The sequence below is a fragment of the Vigna unguiculata genome, chromosome 3, assembly GCF_004118075.2.
Source record: "Vigna unguiculata cultivar IT97K-499-35 chromosome 3, ASM411807v1, whole genome shotgun sequence".
Lineage (NCBI taxonomy): Eukaryota > Viridiplantae > Streptophyta > Magnoliopsida > Fabales > Fabaceae > Vigna > Vigna unguiculata.
The window spans coordinates 10,763,700-10,777,702 of NC_040281.1; the positions used below are offsets into that span (position 1 = coordinate 10,763,700).

The 14,003-nt window shown below is 31.7% G+C and overlaps 1 protein-coding gene across 4 annotated transcripts; it reads right to left on the reverse strand.

Annotated features, from left to right (window-relative positions):
- Positions 1-1,247: 1,247 nt before the first annotated feature.
- LOC114178232 (lysine-specific demethylase JMJ25) lies at positions 1,248-7,803 on the reverse strand. 4 transcript variants are annotated; one of them, XM_028064028.1, is made up of 13 exons: positions 6,892-7,803; positions 6,643-6,788; positions 5,774-5,879; positions 5,550-5,682; positions 5,395-5,458; positions 4,579-5,305; positions 4,035-4,358; positions 2,883-3,440; positions 2,735-2,807; positions 2,568-2,653; positions 2,069-2,188; positions 1,569-1,613; positions 1,248-1,479 (listed from the first exon to the last, which is right to left on the reverse strand). In XM_028064028.1, exons 1-12 carry the CDS (start codon positions 7,573-7,575, stop codon positions 1,608-1,610), a joined length of 3,027 nt encoding a protein of 1,008 aa, XP_027919829.1. In that variant the 5' UTR covers positions 7,576-7,803; the 3' UTR covers positions 1,248-1,479; positions 1,569-1,607. The 4 variants fall into 4 exon arrangements, with proteins under 4 accessions (XP_027919829.1, XP_027919828.1, XP_027919827.1 ...); XM_028064027.1 differs by having other exon boundaries at positions 1,248-1,485; XM_028064026.1 differs by having other exon boundaries at positions 1,248-1,613.
- Positions 7,804-14,003: the final 6,200 nt, after the last annotated feature.

Consider the following 14,003-nt stretch of genomic DNA (forward strand, 5'->3'; position numbering starts at 1 on the left):
GAGACGAGTTCGGGCAATACCCACAGGGACGGGTTTATTTGCCATCTCTGTCCAGAACGGCATATGGCTAAATTATTTAAGATAAAGTTTTGATTAACAAGTATATATAGTATTAAATTAATTATCCTTTGTTAATTTATATTGTTCAATATTTCTGTTGTGCAGCTTTTTATTGAAGCTAGACGATGCGATGAATATTAATTAAATTAAATTAAATTTATTTTTGAAAATTGAGAGATTTTGTGCTTGATTCAACTTCAATACAACATTCTTAGCATTAACGTGTTATGTACTTAGCAACTGATATGGAATGGAACTCCAAAAACTTGTATTTTAATTTCCTAAAACGATATGATGACAGTCATCATTTAGTTGGCAAACTATATAAGTGTCTCTAATAGGAATCTAATAACTACACTACTTTAAAAATGCCACAAAACTACCTTTAATGCTAATGAAAAACTGAAATAAATTAAAGCATTGATATTCTTCTTATGACTATTAGGTAAAAGAAAAATAGCTACTCCATTGAATAAATCAAATAACTTTATAGTATATTTAATATTATGTCTGGATTTGGATCGATGTGAATTGAAGAGAGTGAATTTACGTTGATTTATGGATGAAGAGGAGGTTGTCTGAATTATAAAAAAGAAAAGAAAGATAGTACGATTTGACTGAATGTGAGTGTTAAATTTGTGAAAATTTATATATGATGTGATTAATAAAGTTAATTTTTTTCTTTATAAATTAAATTTAATAATAATTATTTTTATTAAATATATATATATATATATATATATATATATATATATATATATATATATATATATATATATAACCCAATCGATTGTTTATATATTTATATATTCCATTTCGTTACTGGAAATCTTTGTATTCATGCGAAAAGAAGTCTTAAGGTATGGAATACTGATATGATTGACATCAGTATCAGTATCATAATACAAACTAAATCCAGTTTCACAAAAAAGGTTACTTCTAATCCATTCCTTCATGCACCTCCACAATTCAACCTACATCTCTATAAATAAATTTTTACATTTTGAAATATATATTCTGAAATATAACTTTTTGTATTTTAAATTATACATTTCAAAATATAAAAATAAAAAATATATTTCAAATTATATAATCTAAAATATAAATGTATTACAGTTGTGTAATCCAGAATACAGTTATTATTTTTAAATTTGTGAATTTCAAATTATACATTCAAAAATACAAAATAAACAACAAATTCTGAATTACAAAATATTTCAGATTACACAATTTGAAATACAAAAATTTATAAGATTGCAAGTTAAAGTTATGCAGGAAGAAATATGGCCTTTGTAATAGATTCTGAAAAGCCCATATTCCCCACATGAAAGAGCTGACCTACCAAAATTTAAATGATATAAACAGAACTGCGCCAAATTGATGTCACTTCAATCGTAGCGTAACAGTCTCCAAACAAAACTGCGGCTTAAACACAGAATAGAAGAATCAAAATCTTAAGCATTTTTAAACTAATTGATGAGGCGCCATAGTTATATTAAGCAGCATACCAGGGGTATGACTTTGCATTCAGATCAACCTACCTGCATTTAAAACTACTGAAAAGTTTTAAACTTTAATTTCTTCTCACTCTAAATATATCATTCCGCTTCAAATAAACTTTAAGAATTATATACAAACCATAAAATTTATTCCAAATTCAGTTGAGAGCAGAAAATAAAGAGATGAGACGGAAGTTAATAATTTTAATAAGTACCTAACTAGATATTAATGTGTCTGGGCATTAATCTATACAAGAATGAAGATATGCAAGTGAGGTTGAGACATGAGATCCCTAGTGCAAGGGGGACATATAATATATTCTAGCTGGTGCAATCATGTTTTGCTTGTAAGTTGACGTACTTCTTTAATTGCTGTATTCATACTATGAAGCGCCATTTTCTTTACCTATTTTCATGGATGCCAAAAAGAGAAAGGCTTTGTCAATTCTATGCAATGCAACTAATAGGAGAAAGCAGGAACTCATAAATGATAGCATTACAAGATCTACCTCCAGCATGTCTGCTTTTGCTTTATGCTCCTCAGGCAATAGTCTCACCTCATCAATCAACTGGATACCCTCGGTAACGTTTTCAGGGGACACAAATTCCAATACCGCGTGAACACAACACTGCAGATCAAGAAACAAATGTGTGTCGTACATTCATATAAGAGTATGTTAAAGGGATACAAAAACTAATATTGAGATAATGTTATAATTCAACAGCAATCGTACGAAAGAAAGCCACTATAATATTATTACTGTGCAAGCAAACATCCTTTTGCTTTCCTTACAAATTTGTATAAATGTAAGTGCCTATAATATATTCATATATTCTGAGAAATAATTTGCTAAATGGTGCAGCTTAACATAGCACATTGAAAGGAATTTTCAAAACATTAAAAATATAAGTCCAAGAAAATGGAAATCGACTTCAATAACAAGCAATATTCCACAAGGCTTCTGCTTTTCAGGCTAGCAAGAGAGTGGATTTTACAGTAATGCACACCTTAGAATTCCTGATCTGGTATGGACATCCAGCAGGAATGATGATAGCTTGTCCAACGTGTTGCTGAAAAGTCCAAGGTTCAATCTCTGTGATCGTGACAGGCATGGTCAATAAAGTTATCTACAACTGTAGGGAATGATCAAACAAATAGAAGCATGTTTACTTACTAAATTCCTCCTTTAGTCTCTTTTTGTGAGTACTATCAAGAAAAATGTTCTGATCTAGAATTGGGTGAAACATCTGCAGCAAAGAGAAAATGAATAATCATCGACTCAATCAAAATTCTTCCTAGGAATTGTCTTATTTTGAACCTACCTTCTTGAGATGGTCACGGGTACAAGAAAATTCATCATGGTGTCTTTTAAGGTATTCTATGAGCTTCGGTACATCTTGTCTGCGAAAGACATCCCACTGGGCACCCAAATGCTCAGAAAACTTATTTTTATGTCTTTTTGAGCTTTCAAAGGGTTTTCTAGGAATATCTTGTTTAGAGATTTCGTTGGTTTGAACAGTCCCAAGGAGAAGTAAAGTGCGTCCGGAATCAGATTCAGAAAAGAAATCACAGTCTCCATTCTGGGAAACATTGCTGTCCATGCTCTGACTAGAAACTCTTTTAGCTTCACTTGAGATGCAAGACGTTCTATTGACTCTCCTGAAAAAGTTCATTCCTTCTTCAACCATACTCTGCAAGCCTCTTTGCTCCAATTCTTCAACATGCAATAATTTCATTCCATTCACTTTTTGTTCCTGTGGCTCCTCAGTACCAATAGTCTTCATTTGACACAGAGTTTTGTGCTTTTTCAGTAATTTTCTTATTTTTGTAAGTTGTTCTGTAGAGAGGGGGGCATCTGTGGTATGTGTCATAATATTAACCTGGAATCACAAATCAAACACAGAAAACATCATGGAGAATCAACACAACATTCCTTTCACAAACTAAGTGCAAGCAACGGCTATTTGAGAGAACGTGGAAAGGAATCAGTTACAACTTATGATTCCTAGGCACAGGTCAGTACCAGAGACAAAGGTCAAATGCATATTATATAGATAGAAGAATTCCTAATAAATTGATTATAAATGAGTTAGACTAAGTACACAAATGAAGCAGTAACTGTGGGATATGGACAACTGTATGAACAAAAGATTCACTACAACTTGTATTGAGAAAGCGTTTCATATATATATAAGATACAGAATTATCATTGTAATAAAGAACTGACAACGAAGCAAACATGCCATGAGGATGCTACAAAAGATCAGATCGACTTTAAGTTCTCATGACAGGATATATGCACAAATACACTTTTTTCACCAAGGAAATTTCAAAAGAAGCTTAATTCATATCAGAAATCACTTCAACAAAATAGAGTTTAAATTCATAAATTAACGAGTCAAAGTGCAGGACAGTATCCCATCATATATATATTTTAAGAAATGAAGTGTAACATAATAAGGAAGAACACATACCACATCATATGGGTCATAGCAGAGTGTTGTCACAGAATCAGTTTCTTTGTCAGCAGAGGCATAAGAAATATAGAGATATGGTCCAATATCATGTTTTGCACTCCCATGTGGCAAATTTGCAGCTAAATTCAGAAGGCCCGACAAGGGATGCATGTATTCTTGAACTGGTAGAGCATCAATTACTTCAGCAAAATGAGCTGGAAACTGCTCTTTGAATATTTGGGAAGAAAGCCACCCTTTTAGTTTGAGCATCTCATGCCAAGTATTTCTTTGAGGACGGCGTTTTACAGACCCAGTAAAGTACTGCCTAATGTTAATTTCAACCTGCCAATAATAACACACTTTCAACAACTGCAACTTGGTTCATTGGCATCAATAATAACTATAAACAAAATTTCAGTCCACAATATAAAAATGCATTGAAATGAAAAAATATTATTGTAAGATAGTTATGACTCTTTTTAGACAAATAACAGTATCAGTTGAAAAAATTAATTTAAAAGAATTGTGACACATATAATATACAATTAGTTGGTATACTTACATCCCACCAATCCAAACAAGATTCAAGTACATTTTTATTATTCTCATATCTCGTAATATTCTGCTCAAGATAAGTACAGAACATGATCAGTGGATCCCAGCTGAGGTTTGATGTACTTTGGAGAACATCTTGAACCAATATAGGATGACCTTTTCCCCAGTGTTTCTGAAAGTGCTCAAAGTTATCACCACTTATGTCCAACACTGTCGGACAAAATAAGTAATTATCATTGGAATCTTCTCTTAAAGCTGCTTCTTGCAACTGCTTGTATCTGTTAGTATTGTGATCGGTGTCAAAACACAATGAGCAGCTTGAACTTTTATCCGAAGTTTCAGGAAAGTCATAGCTGCAAACAATTTCTTCTGCTTTTACTTCCATCTCTTTGATCCAATTGGAGGGGAAAACAGATCTCAACTCAAGGTGGCTATTACCACAACCACCAAGCTCTGTAGGAGGGCATGACAGACTATCAATGCCATTACAGTTGGTCCACTCAGTCAATATTGAAGTATCAGTTAAATTGCCACTAGATATGGCCTTCTCGTCCAAAGTCTGGCTCTCACTAGCACTGCTACTTTTCATTTTATCATGTCGATCGAACGTAGATAAGTTAATTTCTCCAAAAGCTTTTCCCTGACTGAATTCCTGACAACAACTTGAGCATAGGCTATATGAACAGCTCGGACAGCTTCTATGGAGATCCAAAATGGGTGTCTTGCAGTGATTGCTGGGACAAGGTTTACATTAGTCAACCAGAAGCACCAAAAAATCACATCACTTTTCTCAACAGCACCCACCCTATAGAAGAAAACTTACCAATAATTTTTCTCATTGCAGCCAAATTCAACCTGCTTGATTTGAATATCAGAAATATTTTTTCCTGTCACCAACAAAACCATCTAAGATAATGTTTTATAATAAACAAAATGCTGCTTCAGAAAAAATCAACGTTAGAAGAAAAAAAATTACACCTTTAACTTTTGCTTCTGTTTCTAGCTCAATATTCTGATCTTCACTTATATGCTTTAGTACTGGAAGGAGCATGCAGATCAAATAATGAAAATGCAATATTCTATCAACTCTGCTCTTACCAGTCAAATATTCCTGAAAAGAACAGGCCATAAACCGAAGTGTCAGTATATGCTATTAATGAAACACTATTCAAGCAGAAGAGCGTTCATGTTTGATGTCAGACCTTACTTTCACTGTCTTTACATTGACTTGCTGAGCAATCCTTACAAGTGCAAGCTCCACGACAAACTGGACATGCCTTCTTAACTTCTTTTTGAGTGTCCAAATACCTAAATTTGTATAGAAAAACATTGCCAAATCTCTCATATTATGATTATGACCTGATTCCTAATTTAAAAGGAACAGAAAACAGGAATTATATTGGTAAACATGTAAGCAGTAATCACTATTGATCCTTCTGCTATTATCATTTCTTAAAATCAGCAAAAACAAATAATGACTCTATTTGCATGAAACTGTTATTTCCTTTGTAAATTGTAATGATTTATATTAAACACCGTTGAGAGGGATAAACTTCACGCACATCTATCTTAACTACATAAAAAGGGGCATCCTTTGCTCTAAGGATAAGCTGTGGAAATATCAATGGCAGAATATGGTGGAAGGCAAAAACTTAACCATATAAACATGCCATTGCGGCCTATGGCACTGCCATAGCGGGCCTTCATTCAATTTACCCAAGGTGGAAGGGTCAAAAACAGCCAAATTATAACATTACTGTGGTGCAACAATGGTTATTTAACAACATTACAAATTACTAGAAGAATCTCTAGCTAGGCAATTAATTGATCAAACCACGTGTCTCAAATTCATGCTTCAGCATGCCCTCAAAAGGTTAATCACTGGTGAGGCTCTAAAGAATCAAAATCAGAAACTTCTGAAATGGAAATAAATCATAAATATCCCATAACGCAGACAAAGAACCTTGCACATGAGATACCAACAAAGCAAAGCAAAAATTCAACACAATATCAAACATTGGAACAAGCACACACAGATAATTTCACAAAGGTTCATTCTCATTCTCATTACCGCTCTTTAATGCAATCCATGCAGAAAAACTCCCTCTCACAGCTCGAACACTGGATGAGATTGCAAGACTCGCTTCTCTGGCACCAATGACACTTCTTCCTCTTACCCTTGGTACGCTTCTTCAAATTCGATCCATACGGCGCAATCTACAGAAGAACACAGAAAAAAAATTCAAAACTCCCAAAACAAAAATCACAATTTGTCAGTTAGTTAGAACTGTGAGTGCAAATAATATTCGGCAAAACACACCTGCAACTTCCCTGCAGGGACTCTATCAACATTCTTGGACCTAAAGTAACGCGGAGTAACAGTTTTAGAATCAACACCAACTTTCACGTCACAATGCGAAGCCACATTGTCGTAATCATGAGTCGGCGAAGCCGGAGAGATTTCCATCACACCATTCGGCAATTCCCTCCTCAACTCCCCTGCACCATAACACAATTCCTCTTCCTCCTCTTTTTTCTTCTTCTTCTTGTTCTTCTTCTTATTTTTCTTCTTGCCCTTGTTGTTTTTGTTCTTCTTCTCCGCCTCTCTCTTCAGAACCATCCTTATGAGCTCCAACTGCATATCGCCCTGCTTCAGCGCCTTCTTCTTCGAGGGAGAAGGAGCCGCCGCCACCAGCGACTCGGAACCCTCCGAAAGCCTGCGCTTCTTCTTCACGATTCTCGAGGTTCTCCTTGCCCTAGATTCGACATTGTCCACAGCACTAGGCTCCTCGTCGCTCGTCTTGCGCTTCCGGTGAAGCTTCAAGGACTCCGGAACCTTCTCCTTGTACTGCCGATGTCGACCCTGGAGGTAGTGAATCTCGCAGAGCTTAAGATTGTCCTTCACTGGCCGCCGGCACCGCCATTGCCGGCCGTCGGTGCGCCCGCAACGGAGGTGGTCCGGCAAAGGCTCCTCCGCTCCCTCCGCCTTGGGTTTTTTCGTCATTGATTTCGATTTTCGGAGAGAATTGGGATATTTTTTTTAATTTTTTTCACCTTTGCGCGCAGAGAAACCGTGTTTCTCTGCAGAGAGCGCAGAGGAAGAGAAAAAAAGGGTTTTTCTGTTTTTCAGGCCCAAAGAGAGAGTGTTTGTTGTCATTTATTGGGAACAAAAAACACAACAGTGAGTATGAATGGCCTTGGCAATGGCATGTTCCAGTAATTATTTTCAATCGCAAAGTCCTGTTTGGTCTCTTAATCTTCGCTGATTGCATCAGAAAAGAACAGGACTAATCCAAATCTTGTGATCTTATCATCTCATTCAATCTGAATGCGAAGTGTTTCTGTCAAAATCTAGATTTTATTTTTTTTATCTTATTTTTTTATCTTGGTTTCATAACCGGCTTTTGCTTCCAAACTATGTAATTATTCCTTTAGCAGATTTCCACTTTTTTAGTTTCTTGTGCTGAAATCAACCGCCAGATAGTATCAATGATAGTATCATCCTGCTTCTGATCAAAGTTATGTGCCTAAATTCATGAATGGACTATGCAGTGATCAATGTGTTTAGTATCAGCCTTTGATTATTTACAACTATAACAAAGGTTTCTGCTTTTGCTCTGTAGTGTTTGGATGAGCTAATTATTGAGTTTTTGATTTGCACAGGATCAGTGTTTTTAAGTTGATTTGTATTACACTTTTGTGTGAAGAATGACTTCCTTGAAAGAGGGAAGGGAAAAAAATCAGAAGCAATTTGCCATTCATCATTGTCTTCTTTTAACATTCTAGGTTTTAATTATTAACAACTTGGACTAGTTGGTATAAAAATCGTTTTAATTTAAACAGTATAAAAGTAATGAGTATAATATCAAGATGAAAAATTTTGCCTTTGGTAATAATCCCACTCAGTTCAATCAATCTTAGTTTTTTTAACATATGGCTTATAAAAGAAACTGAAAAATCATAAGATATCAGAAATTCATCAACTCTTTACATCCATTCTTTTGTGTGAAGAGATTAACTTTTTTGGCTGCAAAATCTTTTATGGTTTGATAAAGTTATAAAGCCCATTGTTCTTGCATGTAAATTTGATTAAAGTATTGGGTTCAGACTCAATGAAATGCAGATAGAGTACTATGATGCTGCAGCACACTTCAGTTCTGATGTAAAGAGAATCTTTCATCATGGAATATTGACCCATACCAATTTGAATTGTTTGGTAGTTGGACTTTTGATTCCATATAAATCAAGCAAGGTTCTATATTTGTGTTGCAGCAGTATTTTATTTTATTTAGAGTATTCCCCAATCCAAAGTTAAAGATTGATTCTTCCAAAAATTAACAACCATTTCAGAAGTTAACCTCTTTCACATCATGTTTATTCATATGGACAAACATAAAACCAAATATCTTACTACACATTTGGAAACTAATGTCATCTCTCAGTCATATCATGTTACATGCTGGAAGTACTCAAAAATGTGTAATTGCACCACATTTTTTGTTATAAGATTAAAGCTGTACTATTTATATTATATGAATTTGTGAAAGTTTTGGAAATAAGTAAGTCACTTTGTTTCAATATAAATACTTCTGCAGTTGCCTGCATTAATTTGCATAGGAAACCTAATGGATGTATCTTATGAATATATACCAAATTTGTTATAAAAGAACTGATATGAACATAATTCGTCATCTCAGAAGAAAAATAAATTATAAAACAAAGATTAATTTTATTGTTGGTCTAAAGAAATGAATCTTATGAAAATACTATTAGAAATATTTTATTTAAGACTTTAAATATTAAAATTGTGATAGTTAAAAATATTGAAGTCCATAATAAAAAAAAAAATTAGCATCACCTTCGAAACAGTAACTATACCCGAAAGCTGTCTCAAGTACGTAAATGTTTTCTTTTTCATTTAATCTCATTAAACCTAAAGCATGGCAATGTTAGTTTACCTTTTCTTTTTTGTTTTATCGGAAGTAGAAGAACTATGAAGCCAATAACATCACATCAAATTAATAGTTGGGTCCATGCTATTGAGATATAAACCTATCTTTGGCACTTCTAGTAACTTTCATATTGAATAAGAGAAGCTTTGGCAAACGTGTTTTTATTACCCTAAGCTAGACTACTAAAAAACTTGTTTTTATTTCATTTACTTTTATGCTTGTATAAAAGAATTGCCTTTTTATTCACGTTACAATAATATTAGGAATGATGTAATCATAATTAAGCCTTATAAATTATGGATAACAATGTGATCAAATTATATGAAGTGAACAACTATCTTTCTATTAGAAAAAATTATGGGATGGATTGAACTTTTTAATTTGTTTGCCCGCTTATATTCATTCATACTACTTACCGTCTATGTGGACTAAGGACGAAAGGGAAAACGTGAAATTTTTTAGATTAATTATCCAAATTGATAGATTTAAAAAAATATATAAAAATGGGTAAGTCGTGATAAAGTGGTACAATTTTATTGTGAATAAGTTGTGACAAGATAATACGACTTTAATTCAAAATATTTTTAAAGTTAAAATTATGTCAACACGATTTTAGTTCAAAACATTTTAATCTGAAGTTGTTCCATCCTCACATAACTTTTACCAAAATTTAACTAAAATTTTTGTATGATTTCAGTTTAAGATGCACTGAACTAAAGTCGTGCCACTTTGACACGTCTTCATATTACAAATATTTTACATTAAAGTTGTATCATCCTGACACGACTTCTTCTCAATGAAGTTGTGTCAAAGTTGCACGACTTATCCATATCTATAATTTTTTTCAAATCTATACATTTTAGTAATTTTTCAAGAAAATTACACCAGAATGGTGCTTTTGCCAAGATGGGATGGGCTAGCTAACATAACTCGAAACAAAAAAACATCTTATAAGTTACTTTTCCCTCATTCTTTGCTTCACGCTTCAATTCACAAAGTGCAAAACGAGCATGGTAGTAATAGCAACACAGGAATAGAGTAGAGCACGACAATAACATATGTTTTATTGTTTGAAAATCCAAATGTGAGTTTAATGCCCACAATAGAAATGAGAATGTTGATCAACATATAAAAAAGAAGACCAATAAACTCTCTCTTAAGATTTTTGGGTTAAAGGTAGTGTCAATCATTTATAAGGGTTTGACTCATATATATTGATGTTGAATCTCCCCTCGAAAGACCAACTAGTGATTTTAGAACCGATGGTTCAATCTTCTTGATGGAGGTTAAGGCAAGCATTTTAGTCTTTTTGATGAAGGTTTAGGCAAGGGTGTCATGTTATGATGCTTGGTGGCACAATTAAAGGTCATTAATGATGTACTTGTGATTAAAGATGCTTCAACTCAAGGACAACACCAATATGAAGGGACTCACAATTGAGGAAGATATTCTTAGGAAATGCAAATATGAATCTAAGTTTACATTGGCTGGACATGAGGATATTGAGTAACATATAAGAAAAAAGTATCAATAAATTCATTGTTTAAAAGTTTTAGATTGAAGGTAGTGTCAATTTCTTATGTGAGTTTGACTCATGTATTATTAGTTGGTGTTGAATTTCTCCTTAAACGATCCATCACTTTCCTTTATAACTTATATCATTCTGTGAGTTTAGCTTGTATATTATTGGTGTTGAATTTCACTTCAAAGGACCTATCACTTACCTAAGTAACTTAATGATTCCGTCGTGCTCTCATGAGATATTTTGTCTTTTTATTATAGGTGTGGAGTAGAGATGGCAAATAAACCCGTCCCCATGGGTATTGTCCGAACTCGTCCCCGTTTTGACGGGGAATCCCCGCATTGACTGGGTATGGGTATGGGTATGGGAAATCTCTGACTTTTTCAATTGGGTATGGGGATGGTTATGGGTATGTACATATCCCCGCCATAATACCCGTCCCCGCCATATCTCCGTCATCATTTAAATTATTTAAATATTCACAAATAATTAAGTAACCATATATATATATATATATATATATATATATATATATATATATATATATATATATATATATATTTCTCAATATTTTATTTCTTCTAATTATTTGGTTTGTCATGAAACTCATTCGCATCTCCAATATATTTTTTATCTTATCATAACATTTATGTAATTATGTTAAAATGATGTATGTCAATTAAATTTTTTTTATATCTCGTATTTGAATATTTCTATTATTTTTTAATATTTTTATTTATTGTATATTTTCCTTTCACATGAGTATGTTCAATACTCTCAATTTAAGTGTTTAATAGCCTAAATCTTTCATTTACTAGGTAATATAAAAAAAATACTTATTTTTATTAATTTTTGTTTCATTTGAAAAACTCTTTTGTTTCGCTAAAACAATTATTTTTCAACCATTAAGTATATATGTTGATATTTGAAAAGTGTTCTTAGATGTCTAAGGTATTTTTCATCTTATCATACCCTTAATTATACATTCATTTTCCTTTGTATTTTCTTTCAATAGTTTCTCAAATTGTTTCTAAGACATACATTCGTTAATTTTTTAATATTTTTATTTGTTGTTTATTTTCATCATGTAAAATACTATTTCAGTATATTTTATCTAATTATTTTTATTTTCTAACTCATTATATCAATCATACTATAATTTTTCACTATAATTGTATAAATAACTTTTATTTACTACAATATCAAAATTTAATGTAATTGTCATGAATATTTTTTTTATCACCATCCAACATATATTGGAGTTCAAAAGATACAATAATCATGTTAAATTTGTTTAATTATGTTTATTATTTGTTATTTACGTCATTTTGATTAAGTGATGTATTATCATTTTTATTAGTGTATAAAAAAAGAGATTAATTAGAATTTAAAAATTTGAAGTAAACAAACATTTAAAATATATTTTAATTTGAATATTTGTTTTTCTTTAAATTTTTTTAAAAATATTTTTAAATTTTATCAACTAGGTTTCATTAATGTTTGCAGTTTGCAAATTTAATAAATGTTTTAGTTTTCATGAAATTTTATTTGGTATTCCAATCTAAAATGTAAACAATTATAATTTATTTTAAAGTATTTGATATCAAAGAAACAACAATCCTCCTAATATTGAATATTTGATAATATTATGTTTTCTTTACCGTAATTTTTTATTATTTTATAAAAATTAATTAAAATTTATTGAAGTTAGTAAGGAAACGAATACAGATATGGGTACGAGATTATACCCGTTACCCGGTGAAAATAGGGATGGGATAAAACTTTGATACCCGTTGGATTTGGGTATGGGTATGGGGATGAATTTTTTTACGGAAATAGATATGGGATAGTGAAACCCGTCCCGCCCCACCCCGTTGCCATCCCTAATGTGGAGTAGGGACAAGGAAGATTATTAAAGCTCTAAGTGATTTTAATAATACAAGTAGGAGATTTTGAAGGCACTAAAAAATTATTTTTTAAATTTGGAATTATAACACCAAAATTTCACAAGTAAATTTGTGGTATAATTAGGGGACTAGAACAATAAGTTGTAATTTTATCAAGTGTGGAAAGACTCACCATAATTTACAACTTATCCCAATTGAAATGTGACCTGTATACCTCATCCTTTACAACATTAATCTTTCTAATATTATATTATTACGTAGTACTATATCTACGTTGAGTATGAATAAATATTTTCATCCATCATTTCATTAATATCTCATTAATATCACACAAATGCAGGTTAAATTTTACGGTTATTTTTCATAATATATTATTTATTTATTTATTTAGAGTAAATAGTAAATAATTCTTTAAGATTTTTTTTTTGTAACTGCTATACTTGAAAATATCATTATTTTTATAAGATATTCATATTTAAAAATAAAAATTATAACAAAAACTTTTTAATTATTTTCAATTTTTTATAATTAATATGGACAGCTTATAAGTTCACTCGCTACTATACAAAATAAACCAAATTTATTACTCCACAAGTTTTATGAGAGTTATTTCTTCGACTTTATTATAAACAAACCAAATACAAAATATGTCAAGAGAGGAGTTTGATTTGTATGATGTCACATTGCAATTACATATATTAATGCAAATGCATATAAACTATTTTTTTTTAATTATATATATTACAATTGATATGACTCTTGCCTTGTTTCCTGTTTATTAGTAATCCATATTTATATTATTGATGTTATTTCTGTGATTGTAATGAATGAAGACAGAAAAATGTGATAAAAGACAATGACGGAAGCTATGAAACATTAGTTATAGCATCTATCATGTATCTTTCATGGACCCAACATTAAAATTCCATTCTTTGCAATATAAGTGGAAACCAGATTATTAATTAAAATTAATAAACTACTTTTTAACTATGGTAATAGTTCAATTTGTGTCTGCAGTTCAATTTTTATAAACAAAAAACGTTGAATTAAA